Consider the following 20,215-nt stretch of genomic DNA (forward strand, 5'->3'; position numbering starts at 1 on the left):
TTGACTGCCAAGCCCTGTGGGAAAGACTTTGGGATGATATGGAAAACATTGCAGTCTGAGAGAGTCCAGATGGCGTTTGTGGGAGGCCTGAATCACTCTATTGGTTGGGGAGGAGAAGTTTGCTCGGGTCTGTATCTATGCTACCATATTGAGGCACACGCTGACTGGCTGTTGGGTGGGGGGATGTGTGGAGGAGGATTAGAAGGTTATTGGGATTACCATGTGCTCTGGTGTCTTGCAAGCCCCACTAACATAACAATTCTAGGCTATTAGGATAAACTTTCTTTCCTGCAGGAGCTCGGATGATGATGGGGAGGAGGAATCTGCAGCTCAGGGGAACAGACAAACCCACGATAATCTGTACAGGGTGCACATGCCCAGCCTCTATAGCTGTGGGAGTAGCTATGGCAGTGAGACCAGCATTCCAGCGGCAGCACACACAGTCAGCAATGCTCCTGTCACGGAGTACATGTGAGTAGCGAGGAGAGGAGCCATGTTGTAGCTATCTCTGTCCAAAATGCTTTGCTGTACTTTAGTTGCAGGTGTCCATTGCACAGCCTAGCTAAAGAACTTTCTGCAGCAGCTGCACTGGGAAATGAACAAGCTCACTAACAGCAGTGTGATAAGCCTGAGAGGAAGAGTGATAAAAGGTTCTGTTTATATCGTTTGATCTTAGTGACCTTTTTACTTGCAGCATTGGCAAGTGTTTCTGTTCTCTAACGGAAATAACTACACGAGGTATCAAGTATCAGAGGGGTAGCCGTGTTAGTCTGGATCTGTAAAAGCGGCAAAGAGTCCTGTGGCACCTTATAGACTAACAGACATATTGGAGCATAAGCTTTCATGGGTGAATACTCACTCCGTCGGATGCATGTCACAAGGTAGATGACTAGAAAATATCGAATTGCCTTGTGTTTGAGGATTTACAGTGTTGCCTATGGAAGGGGTGGAGTTAAGTGTCACCAGTTTCTATGATGAGTCCTTTTTTTCCTTAAGGACTATTCAAAAGTAACTGCTTTGCAAGAGAAGTTTTAAACCTCCCAAGTGGTGGAGATCCACATCACAGCAGCTTTAGACTGTCCTCCTTAGGCAGTTGAGGTCAAAGGTCTTTGCTTTCCAGATCCATCTAGTTGAGACAGGGCAGTCTGAGTTTAGTTAATCCTTCTACAGAGCTCCTGCCCTGGGAGTGGCTGGCTGGCTGGCTGAAACGCCTGTCTGTGTTGGACTGGTTCATCTATTTCGTTAACAGCCACAATAAATGTGGGAGAACTTTTGGGCAGGGAGGCTGGATTCGTTTAGCTCTACATTTAAAAAAAATAAAATAAAAAAAGCACCACAGATACTGAGATGGGTACTTCATAAATGGAATATGAGAGTGTACTCTGAGATAGACAGGCACCCATGTTAGCGTCCAATTGATCAAAGTGAAAGTGAGCCATTTGGCATGTAGGGAAAGCATTCTAGGGAATTGAATTGTGATGCTTCCAGAGCGTGTCCGTTGGGAGGTAATAGTGCCCTGCATTGGGGTTATCCTGTGTCCGTTCCAAAGTGTCTATGCTGGAGAATGTGCTATGTGTCCCTCTATCACCATGTATATTTCCCTTTCATAGGAGCCAGAATGCAAACTTCCAGAACCCCCGCTGTGAGAACACACCTCTGATTGGCCGGGAGTCTCCACCTCCCTCAGTAAGTGTCTTTACTGCTTCTCTCTGCTTCAACATCTGAGGCCAAGTTCTACTTTGGGGCTATGCACATGCCACTCCTGTGTACTTCAGGGGGAGCTGATCATGCAGTTCAAGGCAGAAGATCTGGTCCATAAATCATGAAAAACTTAACAGACAAGGCCATGTCTAAGCTGCTATTGAGAATAAAAGCCCAGTATGCTACTTGGGCATGGTATGTATGAAAAAGATCAAATTAAATAAAACCTAATAACGCTCTGGGCTCATCCTGCCACCACTGAATCTTGTGAGTAACTTTGTGTGACTTCGGTGAGTGGGTCTCTCTCACACACAGTTACTAACTAGTTGTGGGTTTGGTCCTTTAAGTTTGCAAAATAAACTGCTGAACCAGTAAACCCAAAGGTAATGCGGAATCTCTCCTTAACTTGCACTGTGAAAACAAGAGGATGAAGTTTGCATTTTTGAAGGGTTTTATTTTCATTTCACAAATTTTGAATTCTTATTTTTGTATCTAATTTCCTAAGGAGAAAAAAATCTTTCATGGAAGGTTCTTTGGTAATCAAGAGCTTGAAGTGGCCTCAGAGCCATGTTAGTCTATTGAGTAAAATATGGATTTTTATTTATATATTAAAAAAAAATTAGATGAGTGTTCCACTCTCTCTCCAGATGCTGTAATCTCATTACCGCAATACCACCTTTTGGCATGGGCCATCAGAATACTAACTAACAAACCTGCTAACAGTTCCTGAGGATGTAGCATAGTATACTTAACAGGCCATCCGTTATAATTAATGAAAGCCCACACCATAGGGGCTAAGCCCAGTTCACTGAGTGGGGCCTTCATAGAACAAAAGACTCTCTTCTAAATTTAGAAGAGGCAAAAGTGGCAAACAGGAAGGCCAGGACTTGTTTTTATACTTCTCATAGACTGGCCAAACTTCTTGAAGCTTGCTTAGAGTGGAAAAAAAAACTTGTTCCAGGTCCCTGACATTCAGCACTTGAGCTTAAACAGCATTATCTGCTCTTGGCAATGGAGCTGGCTCCAGAGAAAGGTCAGCCACAGCTTTCAGTGCGGTGTCCTAAACTGCTGCTGTACTGCTGGAATTCTCTGTTACAGCAAATGCACTGTCCCTTTAACACTGCACAGTCCTGTTCATCCTATTCCTCTGAGGCAAGGTCTTGCCACGCAGCATTTCCCACCCTGTAGCTCTTCTGCCTCAGAAAAAGGAGGCTTCTTTCTGCAGGAGCTCTAACCATGAGGAGAGGATTCCCTGGTTCTTCAGTAGCTGGTTGCATTAATGGCCCTGAATGTGGAGCTAAATCTTGGTACTTCCAGCTGCTTCTGAGGAGAGATGCTGGTAAGGGTTTTTTCAAAGGAATTTCACTTGGGGCAGCCAGAGAGAAGGGCTATGGGAGGTGGTGGGGGAAGCCATTATGTCTAAGTGTGGGAGGTGAGATGGAGAGTGTATCCCAGCTTCCCTGCCTGGACCACAAGGAGGAACCCAAGCAGAGGAGGAAATGGGATTTCTGAAGGAGAATGTACATCCCAGATAGTGGAAGGGACTGTCTGAGCGTGCTCACACACCACTTGGGTAGGGGAAAGGGAATGGATCCCTTTGTGCTCCCCACCTAGGCAGGCAGTGGGGTAGAGCGGATCCTCCAGAGTATTCGTAGGCAGGTCTCTGTATTAACCAATTGAGGCTATTCCAGGAGCAGAAGAAAAGGCTGAGCCCATTTAATCAGCAAACGATTCCTGCTGTTTGGGCGTGCACAGAAAAAATATCTGTGTTCATGCTCCCCTGTTTGGGTGGTCAGATCCGCAAAAAGGAGCTACAGAAGCAGAGTAAAGAGACAGTGCGTGGCCAGGACTGAAGTATCCTGCTCCGCTTTGGTTGTGGGAACAGATTATAAAAACCAAGACAGAATGATCCTAGAAGAGCTAATCACCTACTGCGTTGTTTGTCTATTCTTTTTTCCCCCCAGTCGTTCCTTTCATCGTTCTCCTCCTTCTTGTCCAAGGGCTATTCCTGTAGGGTGGTAGAGCCCTCCTGATCACTGGCACACACCACAGCGTGTCACTTGCTTGCACTGTGTTTTTCATGCACGTTGAGGCTGCACTCTCTTTTTCTCTCTCTCTCCTGCATCATCACAGTTGTATTTGGCTGCCATGGACAGTAGCAGCCATATGAGCTGGCAGTTTAAGCCCTCGGACAGTGCACGGACGTACTGGTAACCACGCCCGCAAATGGAACAGGTACTGAAATAAGGTCCTTCTCGCTCAACCCCTCCTCCACTCCCACCCGCCCCTCCATCCCTGCACTGTTTACCCCAGGCCAGTGCCTTCTTTCTTCACATTCCTTCCCCCTGCACCTCTCCGCATTCCCTCCTGCCAAGGGTTGAAGCTAACCAGGGTTGCTCTGGTGCCGACTGAAGGAGCAATATCAACATTTCACGATGGCAAGGCTTCTTGTATGCATTCTGACAGCCAGAGACCCACACCTCAGAGCGGAGCCAAAGTCACTGCTGCTTTAGTCCACAGATTCCAAGTTGAAGAACAGTATCTACACCTTGCAGCAGAGAGTGCACCAAACCAAAAGTGTTCCACACTCAAAGCACAAGGTAGAATTACTCCCGTCTTGGGTATCCACTTGGTAACAATAATGTGGATCAACGTAGCTGTCCTTTAATAAGGACTTGCTGTCTGTTACCACCTCTGGCTTCCCTTGAACCTTTTATCACTACTCCTTTGCTCACTGATACAATGGCATGTGCTAGAAACCAGAGATTTTTCTGCCACTTTCATTAAGTTCTGCCATAGAATCTTAAAACCAAACAATTCCTCCTGCACCTTGCTTGTTAGAACCAGCAGCTGTACTGCAAGCTCACATATGTAGCTTTCCATTTTATCATTGCATTCAGGGCTATAAGTAAGCGACTTTTCCCTGATGGCCAGGCACAAGCACTAAAATTCTTGATTCTGCCTAGTTTTATTTGAACACTTCCGTATGCCAAAAGCATTCCCTCAATTTCCTGCATACGCTGTGGATGGCGTGCCAGTGAGTCCTTTCCTTGCACTGCTTCATTGTCAGAGTAATATGCTGTTACAACCAGTCTCCAGGATAGCCCTTATTCCTTCCCTACCCATAGTGGTCGGCAACCAGAACTAGTTACAGTAGGAATGAATAAGTGGTTGGTACCAGGTCTTGTAGTTATACCTCATGAACTGTGTGACTTGGTCGAGTTGAGGAGTATGTTGTGTAATCCGAATTCCTGAGCAACTCACTGTAACTGGATAAAGTACGTTGTGATCAGTCCAAAGAAAACTCTAATCACTACTGAAACAAAGTGGAAATGTTAGCACCGTTTGGAATGCAGGATTCTTTCCAATTGGGTTAGTATGGTCCACAATCCACAGTTTGCATCCTGTCCCCAGACATACTTGTACATAAAGCTGATGCTCCTCTTCCACATCCACCATTCCTGCTGGGACTTCTCTGCTGTCACCTCACGCTAGATACCATTGTCTCATGTCACTGCTTGGTCTGCTGCCTTGCCATTTGTCTGCTCTGCTTTGTGACGTGCTTGGGTCATAAGATGCTGGCTGAATTGGTGGGGGGAAATATAGTTGTGCCTTGGTGCACTCTGTGACAGTGTGTGAATGGAAATCTACGTGAACATTTAATGCATGATGCTAGTGCTCTCCAGAATGTCACAGCCTTCTCCACTCTTGTAGCACTCTTGCAAAGACCTTCCTTGGGCATCTACGCTTGGTGCTTTCCTGCTTCCTTATTCCTGCAGGTATTCTAGTGACCCTCTTAGCAACGTTGTGTTTAAGGGTCTATCAACACTATTTACTGTGAACTTTTGTTTTACAGGGATTTGACTCGGGACTTAAAATATTCTCTGGACTGAAACTTGACAAAGTCTCAGCCTAGAATCTTTTCTGTGTACCAAGGTCAGGCCAAGAGTCATATGTGGCTTTGCAAAAATAAAAGGTTCTTGCACTCTCCCCAAGATCTCGAAAATTGTGCTCATCTTAAGCCGCGCTTCTAAGTATAGTTCTCTTTAAAAACTAGAATTCTGCAATTTCAGGATCCGCTGGCTGGCCCTATCTCCCTGCACTGAAAAAAGGCAGTTGATACGTTTTTTTGTTTTTGTTCTTTTATTGCGCCCAAAATTGTCTAAGATACTTGGGTCAAACCTTAAAATAAATAAAATTCAAGCCTTGAAGCTTCAATTTGCAGCTGATTTAAACCAGGATAACCCATGAGGTTTTAGCATTTAGCATGTTAAGCATTTTTGCCATACAGAAGTACTGTATTCCTCCGCTGCCTCCAGGGATTATATTGGATGGGAGTGGTGCATATACGTGGTACGGTCTTGCAGTGTAGTGTGTAATAGCTGTGAAGTACTGGTGATCTGCAAAGACCACAAGGTTTATCTGGTTTACGTTCAGATATGGCCTCTTAAAGTCAGATAACTCTGTGCACCTCAGTTTTTTGTAGCCAAGAATTTTTGTGCCCGCAAAGTGTATTTGTTAGGCACCTACTTAGCCAATGTGTGCTGAGAGAACGTTTCTGAATGTGTTTTGCCCCTAATGTGGGGGGCAGGGGGAGTCTGATTCATTAGGGAGTAGGGTGGGGGAGTACACTTTTTTTTGCAGAAATGCTGAAACGCAAATGTACACCATACCATAGCAGTTCTCGCTGACTGATGGTAAGTGGTTGGTGGTGTGTGTCAAAGTACAAGACACCAGGACAAAATATCCATCTACTGGGTAGTTCATGATGGCGCAATAGGGTAGCTAACAAAATTATGAAAATACATGTTAAAACTTGTATTGCTTATGTGGCTTTAAAAAGAATAAATGTAGATATATAGGCACCTGGAGAGTCCTAGCCAGAATGCTGGAAGGATCCATAATACATGATTTTATAACCTTTAATGAAAGCTGGGGTTTTTTTGTGATTTGTTTTGTTTAAGGAAATTAAATACAACAGTCTACCTTGAAATAACTTTAAGGTTGTGTCACAGACAGGCAATATCCAGCCAACACTGACTTGAGGATGGTACTTTGTCTTTGACTTAGCTGTGAACAGTCTCTTTGTTTTTTGTTTTCCCAAATGTCTGTCCACACTTAGTGGCTTTCTACACAGTTAGCTGTTTAGTCACTTTAATGGTTACAGGTAACACCATTCAGGTAGTGTCCCTCTGGCAGTTTTCCTGACCTCACCGACGGGGCACCTGTATCTACAAGCCCACCTTGATGTTAGCATCTCTCTGAGCCTCTTCCCTGTGCTCCCTTGGAAGTGCAATGCAGGAGTAATACCTCAGAGTGGTGTCTGTAGCATGTGGGGTAATGCACTCTCAGGACCAGCCAATTCTGTTGTTAGGGGTTCTGTAAGCACTTCCAAAACAATGAGATGAGCTGCTTACAAGAAGACATTCATGTGTCTGTCTGACTCCAGAAGAGCAAAACAGTGTTAGCTGCCTTACTACCAAGTTCTAACTATGTTATATGTGGATGTACAACCCTATTTCGAGCTAACCTTGCCAGTAACTGGTTACGAAATTGGTTAAAAATTATAATGTGGACACAACCTAAGATGCAATATGCATGAACTGAGAACATCAGCCTTAACTCTGACTTCCATGGCTTTTGTCAGCTTGAGACATTTTATGGCGGTTTAAGGTAGGATAGAATTTAAAACAATACCTTCTGTTTCACTTTCTATCCAATTTTCTCTTTAGTTTGAATTATTGTTCTCTTTCTTGGTGCTATTCAGACTTCTGTATTGTGAAAAAATGGGAGCAGTAGTCCAATATCTTCTTGGCCTCTGCATGCCACTGGGTGTATCTGGTACATCCTTTAATGCACCCCACTGGATTGCTGTTCTTTTGATTGAACAGTTCTTCTATAGATGGCAGCTGCAGGTCTACGTGTATTATCTCTCTAGGAAGGGATGTGAAAAATGTGTTCCTAGATTCTTTATCTAAACACTCCCTTTATCTAAACACTGCCTTTAAGAACCTTGGTGGATTGAATTCATGCAGTCATCCACTTCTCTTCTAACGCCCTGCTTCTCACCCACCCACCCAACACAGATGGAGTGCTACTGTCTGAAAAATTCTCCTTTTAAAAGACTCCTGCTTCGAGTGACGCCAGTGGGGAAATCCAGCTCTGCCTGCTGTCCCTGAAATACTCTACTTTTATAGGGTTCCTCAGAGGAGAACTTTGATCTAAATCACTTTGTTGAGCTTACTACATTTAACTCTCTGGTAGAAACACAAGCCCCAAACTTCTTATTTCTGGGGGTAGTGGGGCAACTATAGTTACACACCTGTGTAGATCATCCATAGAACTGCTAGACTCCTTTTCAGTCCTTCTCTCAATGGTGAGAGCACAGATAAGACCAGAGAGAGAGACAGACACACACTCTTCTACATTTACACACTAGTGCTGGGCTGGGTCATTGTTACCACAAAATACCCATGTCCTCTCTCAGGTCAAACTTTTCTGATGCAGGAAGGGACTTAAAAATGAGCAGTCAGTGAGTACACAAATGAAGCATCAACATCTCTACAAGCTAATACAACTAGGGATCCCTGTGCTCTGCTCTGAGGTGGTGAGCTCTTCTACAATACAGATTCATTCCTAGACACTGACAGAATAATGGCAAAATGCTGTTACCTTACATAGTGCTCTGGTCTCTGCTGTGCAGGTACAGAACACTTCACAATGTTCTCGTCAAATGGGAAAGATTCATCATATGGAATTTAATTTTTTACACTCAGTTATATAACTTGCTACTTTAAGTGAGAGCTTAAAGGTTGAAATTTCAGTTTTTGAACAGCATTATCAGGAAGTAAAGACAAAGTTCATAGCAGCTCTTTGTAAAGGAGAGTGCAGGAGGGGAGCAGGAATTAACCCTGCTGACATCTGTGTCTTTTGTCCTGCTGTAAAGCATATTAATGCCATGATGACACAAGATGGAATTCCACCTGTTTACAGTAACAATGTTTATGGCTGGAGTTTCATGAAGGCGCAAAGTCTCTATCCTTACTGCTGTGCACAAGTCCTAGTGTTAAGGGTTTCATTCCTGTGTTCTAGCAAAACTGAAGATGGTTTGGATGAGTTCATATCATTCAGCTACTGGATTCCCTTGGAGCGGTCTTCTAAAAACAATCTAGCCATGATGAATTTCCACCTTCACCCCAGAATCAGTCTTTATTACTGGCAGGCTGTAGGAAAACTGTCCAAAGCCAGGTTTTGATACTAACCATCCAGTTATTGTTAGTGGATATCAGTCTAGTTCCAGCCTTATTGTTATCTTCTGTGGACAGATGACTGCCCTGTGCATAACCTCAGCTGTCCTCTTCTAAGCTGCTATTGTCATGATGCATATGGTCTATTGACAACTTCGTTCTCCTGAGAACATGAAACACCTCCTCCTTCCTTTTTACCCCCAACCTCCCCATCTTCCACAGGGCTGAAGGTGGCAATCTGACTGCTGAGCCACTGAAATCCTGACAGGTGGGTTTTTATATAGGCATTGCACCCACATTCTTCTATTGTGTTCAGAATACTTGGATTAAATTGTGTCTGTTGTTTCTTGACGCTGGTATTTCCATCTTGCTAGGAGTGTGACTAAATCGGCTAGTCCTTACATGAATGCCTCAGCCAGCCTCTTTTTGTAACAGGAGTAAAAGCGTTAGTCACTCTGACTTGGCTGTGTAATGGCCTATGAAAGATTGTTTCAGAGCCTCAGAGGACCATGCTCAAGGCTCGTTGGTAAGCTGTAAACACCAACCCAAGTGAGCTGGGAGGTGCTAATAATCTGATTCAGAGTTCACATCATTCTGACTTACTGTCTTTTTTTTTTTTTTTTTTGTCTTCCTCTAGTACACCTCCAGCATGAGAGCCAAATACCTCGCTACCAACCAACCTCGCCCAGACTCTGGCAGTGTGCATTAAAAACATAACGCAGACATAGTAAAGCTAAACAAACGTGCCAACTGCTGCTACCCTGTGCTGTCAGTGTAGAACAACCCTGCTTTCCTGTCCCAAACCCAGCGCAACTCCTGCTTCTTCAATACAGACCACCCCTCCAACCTGGTACCTGTGCATTGGCAATCTGAATGGAAGCCCCTTTCAAATTAAATCTATACCTAGTTGTACGTGGAGAGAGAGTGTGCAAGCACCTGCAGAAGAACACCAGTTTGTCTGGGATTCACCTACTTGAGGCCAGCGTTGTCAACAGTCTATCAGGAAACCTTTGCAAATAGTTTTACTTCTGTCTCCCCTACCCTCTCCATTCCACAGAGGGAACTGGATGGAAGTACGTTGCAGATCTTCAGTTCTGTGAGGTGATCCAGCGGAGCTGCTCAGTCTGCAGTGCACTGAAGAAGCAGAGACTCCGAGCCCATGACTATACTGTACAGATCGGGAAAGCCATGCCAATGTACACTCTTAAAAGTTATGTGCGCCTAGTGTTTTTAAAGAAGTCTTCTTGCCTGATACCCTGTGTGGAGGCTCCCTTCCTGTGTCACTGAATACCTACTTTAAGCTGGGAGTCTGACCTGGGCTCCACTCTCCCCTCTGGTGACTTTAAATAAGCTTTTCCTTTCCCCTTTATAAACAGCTTTTGCATTCTTGAGGAGTAGGCGGTTTTCAGCACCAGCCAGCTGTCTCAGATGCACCCCTGCCTGCCCATTGCTGTGAGCCTGACCTTTCTGCTCCATCAGGGAAACCCCTGTACTCACAGATGGCATTCTGGGTGCTGCTTTTGTGAGATTGGGTGCACACAGAACACACAGGAGCCAGCAACTCACTTGGTGCCAATTTTTTCCAGGAAAAGACTTGTAAGACTTAGGGTTTTTTTGCACTAAATAGTTTCAGATCTCTAGGGCAATAGCCTGGCACTAGGTCTCATGGGACAGTCAGCTTGCAAGAGAGATTGTAAGCTCCATTGAAGGAGTCCAAGGAGTTACTTGTGACAGACTGCTGGACTCCTCCATTAATGTTTGGAGTAGAAAAGTCAAGTCCCGTGGCATTGGCTTTAGAGGAGGATCCTGGGGCCTCAGCCCAAAGTTCGTCATAAGAGCAGCAAGGTTGCAGCCTCCTTGGCTCTGCGCTCCAGGATCAGAAAACAAAAGTCTTAACACATGAATGTTGGGGGGGGGGGTTGTTTTTTTGTTGGGTTTTTTTTCTGGTCATAACTGCTAACCACTAACTGCCATACACAAGGCACATGTGAATAAACTCCTAGTATCTCCTAGCACACTGTGCAGGGGCCACAGGTGCAATGGAGTGTACCTGCAGGGGGCAGCATCCTACGCCAGTTCTGTGCTTCGTTGAAGAATGGTGCTCTACAGGACATAAACCACTTTTTACTAGAAAAGACTCCAATGTGCAGCTGTGCGATAAATGGATATGAACTTTTTACTCCAGTAGATCAAAGCATAGTCCTTTCTGAATTTTCCTTTCTGTGCAAGCTGTCTTAATCTAGTTACTTAGGGAGACTTAAGCAAGAAACAGAATTAAAGTACAAAATCTTATAAATCTGAGGTGGGCCACAGGACAAATGTGGTTCAAATCTAGCACCACAATATCTGGATTGCATCAAAGGAGAACTCCTTTCTCATCTTTTAGTTTGCTCTGTTTTGTGAATGTCCATAATGTGGACCAGTCAGCCTAGCAATCTGCCTTTGCTCTGGATGATCTCATCAGACTTCTCCAGATCTTGTCCTTTTCTCTTTACTAGGGGGTGAGTTATCACCACTCTGGGAACATTTTGCATATTCCATGGATGATTAACTAGGATGCCAATACTTCCTATAGGGGAAGCGTACATACTCCAAGAAAAGGGGTATTTTGAGACATCTCAAGGAAATAAAAGCCACTAACGGACTAGCCTCCAACCTTTGGAGGAATGGGGAAGAAGGAAGGAAGGAAAGTAGCACACTGACCCGTTTTTCTTGGAGAGGAGGTCTCAGGGTAAACACTAGTTATGTTCCGTCACAGATCCCTTTAAAACCTGGTATGAGAGCTGCATGTGTTGTGGGTGGTATACGAGCATGTGACACTGCTGGCTTACAAGCTTCTGGACCGTTGGATGCTCTGAACAGCTGGTATGATTGAGTGGGGAAACCTGAAACCACACTTTGTCAATTTAGAGAAACCCCCATTTTCCCGTAGTCAATTTGGACTATTTCCCATGTCTGTCAGCTAGGGGCTGCACAGACTCAAATACTTGAGGCTTTTAGATTTAGAAGAACTGCCCCAAAATCTGCTGCATGCCTCTCAGTAGTCCTTTAAGGCAAGTGTTGGAAGAGCATAAAGCAGGAAATAAACTTCAGTCAAACAGGTGCAGCTGTCGGCAGCTTTTGCTGTACAAAGAACACATGGGTTTTCCTACTGGGCCTTAGGAGAAGTAGGATGCAACATGCCAGAGCCAGCAGTCCAATGCTGGTAATAACAAAGAGCCAATACCTTTCAGTGCAGTATCCAGGCTGGATACTGCCTTAACTTGCTTCCTTCCCAGGCTTAGCTTAATCAGTTGTACTGTCCAGAACGAATTCGAACAGGGTTCATAGGCTATAGCCAGTTGCTGATTGGAGATCCGTGCTCTGTGACTTTAAAGTGTGTTAAGGAAGAATTCTGTGGGACGCTGCGCTCCCTGCGTGGCCAGCAGAACAAGACTGCAGAGTGAGTGGTGTGCTCTGTGTACTGTGTGGTTCCACCCAGGACTTCCTTTAATTAACATGGATTTTGCACTTTTGTAAAGAGTCACAGAGCCTTGCTGTCCTACTGCATATTTTAATGCAATGTTTCTATTTATTTTTGTATATGGCACTTCTAGGGGTTAGTCCAAATGGATCTGCTGCAGAGCCAGTAGCATGTGCTCATTAGTACGGGTGTGAAGTGATCGCTGTAGTCTAAATGACCAGTCTGGTTGGGGGGTGAGGGGGTGTGTGTGTGTGTGCGCAAACCCTGAATGCATGTAGGCACAGCATGGCCGCCAAGGAGTAGACCCCTCAAAAATTCAAGATCTCCCAGAGTCTCTTCTCCCTTCCCCCACCATAGGGTGAACAGCAGGAGCTTAGTGGCAAAGAGTTGTAAGTGGCACCACTAGTTATAGGAGGCTTGGATACAGTGAGTAAAACTGGAGTGTCTTTTTTTTCTCTTCTGTAATTTGTATTGCATTTTAATGTGTGAAATGTCCATGCCAGATCACTCAGAATGTGTCCCAGCTGACTTCTCAAGAGCACACAATCATCTCAGAACCTAGCCACGTTGTTGCTTATTAGTACATGGCTCCAAAATTCAGGGGAACCGTGAGACTCTGATCTCCGGGCACCTTGCTGACGGCAAAACGGGAGGCAGCTCCTGTGTGGTTAGAAAGGTGATAGCAGCAAAGACACTTCATCTTTCTTTTTTTTTCTTTTTTTTAAAAAGCATAAACAGTCATCGGCTTGTCTGGTTTGTTGGGTTTCTTTCCACTCCATCTCGTACAAATGATTTTTTTTTTTATTTTTTTTGGAACTGAGACCTTTCAAGCACACCAACATCTCCACAATGTGAAATGTAAATAGCATGTTGGACTCTCTTTTGTGTCCAGTGTTCAGAACTGCATTGTAATTGTAAAGGAAATCGAATCAAGACTTGGCTGTGAATTTCTTGTGCTGTCTTGGGAATATAACTGTAGTGTTTGTATCCTGTATGTACTATTAACTGAATTCATTTTATTTGCTGATAAAAGGGTTCAAATGGAGATCGCAGCATCCATCATGTGACCAAACCTGCCGGGGGGGGGGGGGGGATTTGATTGCCCCCCACCCTCTTTGAGTTCTTCCCATGTGAAAGGTATTCATTTGTATAGCCAGCTCTGGGCACAGAGGGGTGTCCATCTGAGTGCTTTGAACTGGCTGTTTTTGCATGAGGGGAGTTTTTGGAATGGCCCCAGAGGAGGAGTCACACGGAAGTTGCCCTTAGAACGTATAATGTTCATGTGCACAGTCCAGGCTTTCCCAGAAAGAACAGCTTCCATGGGCTGGCCTTGTGCTCTGCTTGTAATTCTTGGCACTGTGGTGTGGATAGCAGATGGAGGCACTTGCTCAGCAGAATCTACAAATGCTTATGTAGATAAAACCCACCTCTGACTCCTGGGTCTGGTTTCTTCCCCCCTGCACCCCGGGAGCAGCCAAGGCTTGAAGTCAGTGCAGAGACTGCACAGTGCCCTTTTGGAGGGAGGAAAGGGAGAGCGTCACTCTGCTGACAGGGCCCCTTCAAGCTGATTTAAGGATAGGTGGGTTCCCATCCTTTTGTTAGAAGGGTGGTGGTTACATGGCAGGACCTGGGGAGCAGAGGGCTGAATGAAAGGAAATAATGGAGATCCTCATTGTGCTGAAAGGGACAGTGTAGCTTTGGGGGAGAAGGAAACTCTCCTCCCTGTGGCTTTTTCTTTCCCTGCATTGCAAGGTCCTTCATTACCAGGCAGGATATACCTGGATAGTATTGGAGCGTCATGCAGGAAGACATTGACTCCACAACCGGGAACTCCAGGATCTGTTTCCTGAACGTGGCCAGAAATCCAAAAGGAGCTGAGAGGGAGGGAGTGCATATTGGCTATCCTAGCACTCCTTCCCTCTAGCCGGGTGGCGTATTCTCCCGGGTGGCGTATTTCTGCCAGAGCAGCATGGAAGAGCTGGGACTGTGGGTGGGAGGCACTGTGGAGACTCTATTTCAGAGAGAGCGAAGCTCCTTGCTAGAGGCAGCCTGCAGCAAGGAGTCTTGAGAGAAGCCAGGCTTCCAACCGCCTGCACTGCACCAAGAAGCCACACTGTCCCACAACTGTGCAGGGACACCAGCAAACAGTCAGGTGGAACATTACCCCTCCAATCACTAGGACAGACTCTGCTGCTTTGTTGAGAAAGAGGACTTGGCAGGGCTCCCCACCCGGCCCTGCATTTTACCCAAGATTCACTTTGCACTCCCAATCTCCCCTTCTTTAACTAGAGGCTGACATCGGGGAGTGACCTATGCACGGTTGGCGAGGTAGCATCAGGAGGCAGAAAATTCTAAATGTTATCAGTTCCTAAACTCTGAGAGCAGGCTGACCTTCCAAACAGATGAGTGGAGCCTCCTGCTGCCCCTCTTCTGTCAGTGCATGGCTCCACCAAGTGTGGAGAGGGAGAGTTGGCAAGTGGTTAAAGCGCAGGGCTGGTAGCTGGGACTCATAGCAAACAAGCAGCAGTCTGGAATAAGAGCTATGTGACTTTGTGGGCAAATCACTTAGCCTCTCTGTGCCTCAGCTTCCCGTTGTAAAAATGGGGGATCATTGACAGGAGGCATGATTTAATTATTTATTTCTGAGATCTCTGAAACTGCCCATCAGTCTGAGGGCCTGGACAAAAGGAAATGGAAACCGATATGCCTGACAATATGCGAAGTGTGAAGTTTTATTCTAAAGAGGGTAACCCCTACCATTAGGGTCTTTCTAGGCACTCTGCGTTCAGTACCGAATTTCTCCTCGTAAAATTCCAAACTCTCTCTCCCTCCCACGTTCCCATTCCGAATCAACCAGCAGATGTCTCCAAAGGCCCAAGATCCAAAGGCAGCTGAAGTCAATGGAAAGACTCCTATTGGCTTCAGTCATCTTTGGATCAAACCCTAGTGGCCCAGCTGTTGCATCACGCTCCTCGCGTCCCTTGTTTGCAAGCGTGAGCTGGGAAGTCCCTGTGGGTTTAGTTCTCTATCATCTTTAAGAGGGAAGCTTTTAATTTGTTTTTGACACTGTGCACGGAAACTTACTGGTGAACATGTAACTGGCCTTTTTGTAATTCTTTTGTTCTTATTCTTAACCATAATGGCTGTATATCGTACCACTTTATATACATATATGTATAATATATAAATATATACTTTTTTTAAACCTTTGGACCTGCTAGTTCCTTTCAAGTATTCCTGCACTTACCTAAAATGTTTTTAAATTGTGAGGGTTAAACTGAGGAGTGAGCCCATTTTGTATCTTTCCTTTTTCTTCGGTAGTTTTGATTGTACCGTAGCTATTTTTTACTGTAATTTTTGTTCTGAAAAATACTAAAAAAAAAAAAAAAACCCTAAATGTAACTTGTGGTTTCTATTCAGCTTGGGTTTAATGTTTTAAAATAAACAAATGAAACTACATAGCACTGTTCTATTTTGTAACCTTCTTTTATTGGTAGAATCTCTTGCTTTAATTTTGACATTTTGCCTGTTACTATACCGCTAAGTATACACAACATTGTACATTGTGTTGATCCTGCTAATGCAGTGGTTCTCAAACTTTTGTATTGGTGACCCCTTTCACATAGCAAACCTCTGAGTGTGATTTCCCCCTTATAAAAACACTTTTTAAAAAAAAATATATTTAATACCATTATAAATGCTGGAGGCAAAGTGGGGTTTGGGGTGGAAGCTGACAGCTCATGATCCCCCCATGTAATAACCTCATGACCCCCAGAGAGGTCCTGACCCCCAGTTTAGAACCCCTGTGGTAATGCTACCATATGTTTTAACTGGTAAAGTTAAGCATGTGCACAAGTGTTCCAGAATTTGTGCCTTGTGGAGGATACAGTTTTGAATCTGCTACTATGGCCATTAGAAATCCTGGATCTGTCTCAGGGAGTTATATCAGGGTTCCAAATGTGGACTCTCTTCTGCAATTTGGTGTATAACATTTCTGAAGAGGCTGAAAGACCCAACTAAAGGTTTGGGTTTTTTTCCTCCTGGTAAAGGGAAAATTCTAAATCAAGGTGATCCTTTAAATACAGTTTAAAATTTTAATCTCTCCTGAAGAGTCTGCTGTTGGGCATTTGGAAGGAAAAATACTGGATTCACTGAGTTTTGAAAACTGCTAGTGAGTATTTCTGGTCACTGTCTTGCACAGCACTTTCTTTGACCATTTGTCACATTCAGGTGTAACAAGTGCCCAGGTGAAATGGCAAAACTGGTGATAGGGGGTGGGGGTGCGCTCATGTGCCCGCCCACCACACTCTTAAATAATCTTCATACTGTGCTACGGGAACTGTCCAGCTAACGTGTTGAACATGTCAGTCGGGACTGAATTTTATGATTTTTCCAAAACTCACTATCACGCTGTTCTTCACTGTAGTGTGCTTGAACCGCATCAAATAAAGGGTTAACTTTACTGGTGAAGGTCAAACTTGACTGTACGCATTCCCATATTTACGAATACAATGGGGGGGGGGAAATCCCATGTTAGACCCTCACAGACCCCTTCAGAAGACTACAAAATGAATGTAAACTGCTCCATAAAAACACCACCTGAAGGCAAGCTGACTGGGGCAGTTTGTAGTTGAATTCTCTCCCTCCTTACCTGGCTGCAGAGTAGCCAATAGGTGGTGTGTGTTTGGTTTTTTGCAGTTCATCTGTAACATCCTCTGATCACAACAGCAAAATGAATCCTTTTCCTTCCTGTACGGCAGTTTTGGTTGATCTGTCTACTCCTGTCAGTCTTCGTTGAGGGTTTTATTACTAGTTACTGTCTGTCTTCTACTCCCTGACTGCTGCGTGAATTGAGGGCCACGCGTATGGAAAGATTAAATCCAGGTAACCACAGTAAAGCCAAACTCATGATCGTGCTGCCAGCTCTTGCCATTCATCCCAGCTAACTAATTCCAGCATCCTAGGATGGGGTTACTGGGAAGGGAGAAAAATGGGGACTTCCAGAGTGCTTGTGCAGGAGGGAAGGAATCGCAAATGGTACTAGGGAGAAGGCAGAGTAATCTGGTAATGGAAACGATCTAGTAAAAAAAAAAATTTCTAACTCAAATGGTAGCACAAGAGCCCCACAGCCGTGGAATTTGCTTTGAGAAAGCAGGTATGTGATCAGACTGGGTTCAGTTAGGTGGTACGTCTGTATTGTGTGCATCTGATCAGCTGAGAGATTTTCATGCAGTACTTTAATGTCATCACCAGGTGGCAGCAGTCTCCTACGTTGAGATGTGATTCTTCAGCTTCTTGCCTGGGTGAAAGAAACGGGGCTTCCAGGAGAGATTCTGGCTGTAGGGCACAATAGAATGTCCTGGATCACCCTTACCGCTACCTCCCCTTCCTCCTGTCTAGTCTCCTCCTCCTCCCTCTTTCCCCCATACTGCCCCTTGCTGTTAATAATCAACTTCTGATCTCCCCCAGACGCAGAGAGCTTACTGGATTCCGGTCTGGGTATTCTGCTGCTTGCGAGGACAGGGCTTCAGGAGCAACCTGTGCATCAGATGAACAGGGTCAGTCCCTGGCATTGCAAGGCACCTGTAACAGATGGGTTGAGATAATGGGCTTGGGCTCAGGCCCTCTGTAAGTCAGTGGAAAGACTCCATTGACTTCAGTGGTGTCTTGGAGCCTGATCAGAAGCTTTCAAGGAGGGGCTGGATTAGGCTTCTCTTTTCCTATAAACTCATGAGTTTGGGGATACTAATGCTTTGCATTTCTCTGTCCTCTATATTATCTGAGGAGTCTTTGCAGACATGGAACAGCCCTGCAGCCTGTGAAGCAGGTAAGGGAATGTACAGGGATCGCTGCCCCCACACCTGACATGCAGCTGTGTTCCACTTTGGGCAACTAATGTTGGTGGGTGTAATAGCTGTTTAGGGCAGGAAGTAAATACCATGTCCCCGTGCTGTTGCTGTGGGAGTGGAAGTAGGTGGGGTATCCTTACCCAAGCTAGAATATGGTCAGAACAATACTATTAACAATAGAGCTGGGTGGGGAAATTCTACTATAGATTTCTTAACAACCCCAATCCCTTGCTTTTTCCAAAACCTTTCAAGTGGCTTTTCGGTGAGGGAAAAACTGAAGGCTGAAAATGCTGCTTCCCGGGAGTGGTAATTCAGCTGCCTTATCTGTGTTCTCTAGGGGCTGGGATCCCTGGCTACGCTACATCTTCCATGATATGCACCATGCTTCCTGTGCTGGGTGACATGCTGTGGTGAGGCCAGCTGGGGAACCTGGCCCTTACCGTAGAGAAGAATGGGAGCATGGGGCACCCTGATTACAACTCCGATGTGACCCCACGGAGGCCTTTCTGAACTGAACTTCAGGGCTTAGGCTAAAATTTTTCAAATGTTTGTGAGGTTTTTTAACAACTCCTTTCTCCCCAAAAAAAAAATTCCATAGAAAGCAGCCATTTTTCTTAAATCCACTGAATAAAATTTCTGCAAATTCTCATTGAAAACTTTTGACCAACTCTTATTACTACCCCTGTTCTTACCTGTAGTGCTGCACCATCTTAAATGCATACAAATTGTCAGAGCACAGTTCTGCCTTTTGCCCAAAAGACAGGGGTCTCATGCTGATTCTGCAGCACTGGTCCACTGCTGATCCAGAGGGCTGATTACAGCCACCTGACTAATCAACACCACTGCCTGGAAAGGTGAAGCCTTCTCGTTTAAGTAGTGACGTGGCCTAACCCTGCTTACCTTGGGGGAACTGATAGGAATTGCAGCACAAACTCCCAGGCTGCGGACATGTCACACCACTAAACCATTTTACTCAAGGGGAGCCCAGTACCTTGCAGTGCACATGACATGGGCCATAGGAATTATTCCCGTCTTGCCTCCCCGTTTCTGGAGACTGGAGAAGGGGTGGTGAACTTGGTAGCCGAAACAGTGGGGAAAGGCTTAAGCATCCACAGCCTGAGCTCCTGTGGCTGGAAACTTCTGTGTTTCTCCTCTGCCTTAGACACCAGCTATTCACTGATTTAGCAATTGACATCAGTAGGTGGTATGAGCTGGGTTTGGAAAGAGTTCTAGCCAATGGAAATGGCTGGGCAAGGTGTGGGAAGGAGAACATGACTGCCATGAAGCCCTTGTAATAAAGGGAAATGAAGGAGCCTATGGAACAGGTGCCATATGCTCAAGAAATGACTCACTCCATGTGCCACACATCCTTTGACTTCAGAATTAAGGCAGAATCTTTTGAACCAGGCTGTTTTACAAGTCCCCGGGGTAAGTCATGAGGGAGTCTGACTGTTTTTGGTGTTTGTCCCTGAACAAATATCAGGATTTGGAGGGTAATGGGGGTCACTCCTACATCCGAAGACACGATCTCTGGGCAGACCTGTGCTGGTGTGTGTCTCACTGTAGAAAGCAGCAGCCACATACGCTATGCTTGGCTTGAAAGCTATTTGGCTTTCTTGAACACTGCTCCTCTGTTGGAGACTTCTTTGGAATTAGGATAATTTCCATGGTGGGGGTAGATGTTTTGCTTTTCCTAGTGTCAGTCTGAATCTGGATGAGGGATGTGAACTTTTCTTTTTACAGCTCTTGCTTGTTAATATAATTGAAATCTGTATCCTTGTACTTGGATCTCAGCTAGGAATAATCTTATTAGGAGAGCAAGTTGAGCTGGGACAGCATTAATGAGTATGCTATGGCTGTATAGTGTAACTCTTCCAGAAGGCCACCCATCCCTGACTGTATCAATACATAGATACAGTGCCAGCTTCCCTATGTTGCCTTTCAAATAACCTGGC

General features: G+C 45.1%; 1 protein-coding gene and 1 long non-coding RNA gene across 4 annotated transcripts in view; both read left to right on the forward strand.

The window, feature by feature from the left end:
* The window catches only part of TTYH3 (tweety family member 3), a 95,608-nt gene extending 82,152 nt beyond the window's left edge, over positions 1 to 13,456 (forward strand). Inside the window, exons 12-15 of one of the 3 annotated variants that reach the window (XM_073361979.1) lie at positions 295 to 471; positions 1,611 to 1,686; positions 3,835 to 3,936; positions 9,586 to 9,668. In XM_073361979.1, coding sequence (XP_073218080.1) covers positions 295 to 471; positions 1,611 to 1,686; positions 3,835 to 3,915 — 334 coding nt within the window. In that variant the 3' untranslated portion in view covers positions 3,916 to 3,936; positions 9,586 to 9,668. Of the gene's footprint in view, positions 1 to 294; positions 472 to 694; positions 882 to 1,610; positions 1,687 to 3,834; positions 3,937 to 9,585 lie in introns of those variants that run through there. The other 2 variants (XR_012161099.1, XM_073361980.1) reach the window with 2 other exon arrangements.
* Positions 13,457 to 17,636: 4,180 nt separating this feature from the next.
* On the forward strand, positions 17,637 to 18,975 carry LOC140918178 (uncharacterized). Its single transcript, XR_012161100.1, has 3 exons — positions 17,637 to 17,969; positions 18,196 to 18,238; positions 18,598 to 18,975. It is a non-coding gene; the product is annotated as an uncharacterized lncRNA (long non-coding RNA).
* Positions 18,976 to 20,215: the final 1,240 nt, after the last annotated feature.

Source organism: Lepidochelys kempii, chromosome 10, assembly GCF_965140265.1.
Source record: "Lepidochelys kempii isolate rLepKem1 chromosome 10, rLepKem1.hap2, whole genome shotgun sequence".
Classification (NCBI taxonomy): Eukaryota; Metazoa; Chordata; order Testudines; family Cheloniidae; genus Lepidochelys; species Lepidochelys kempii.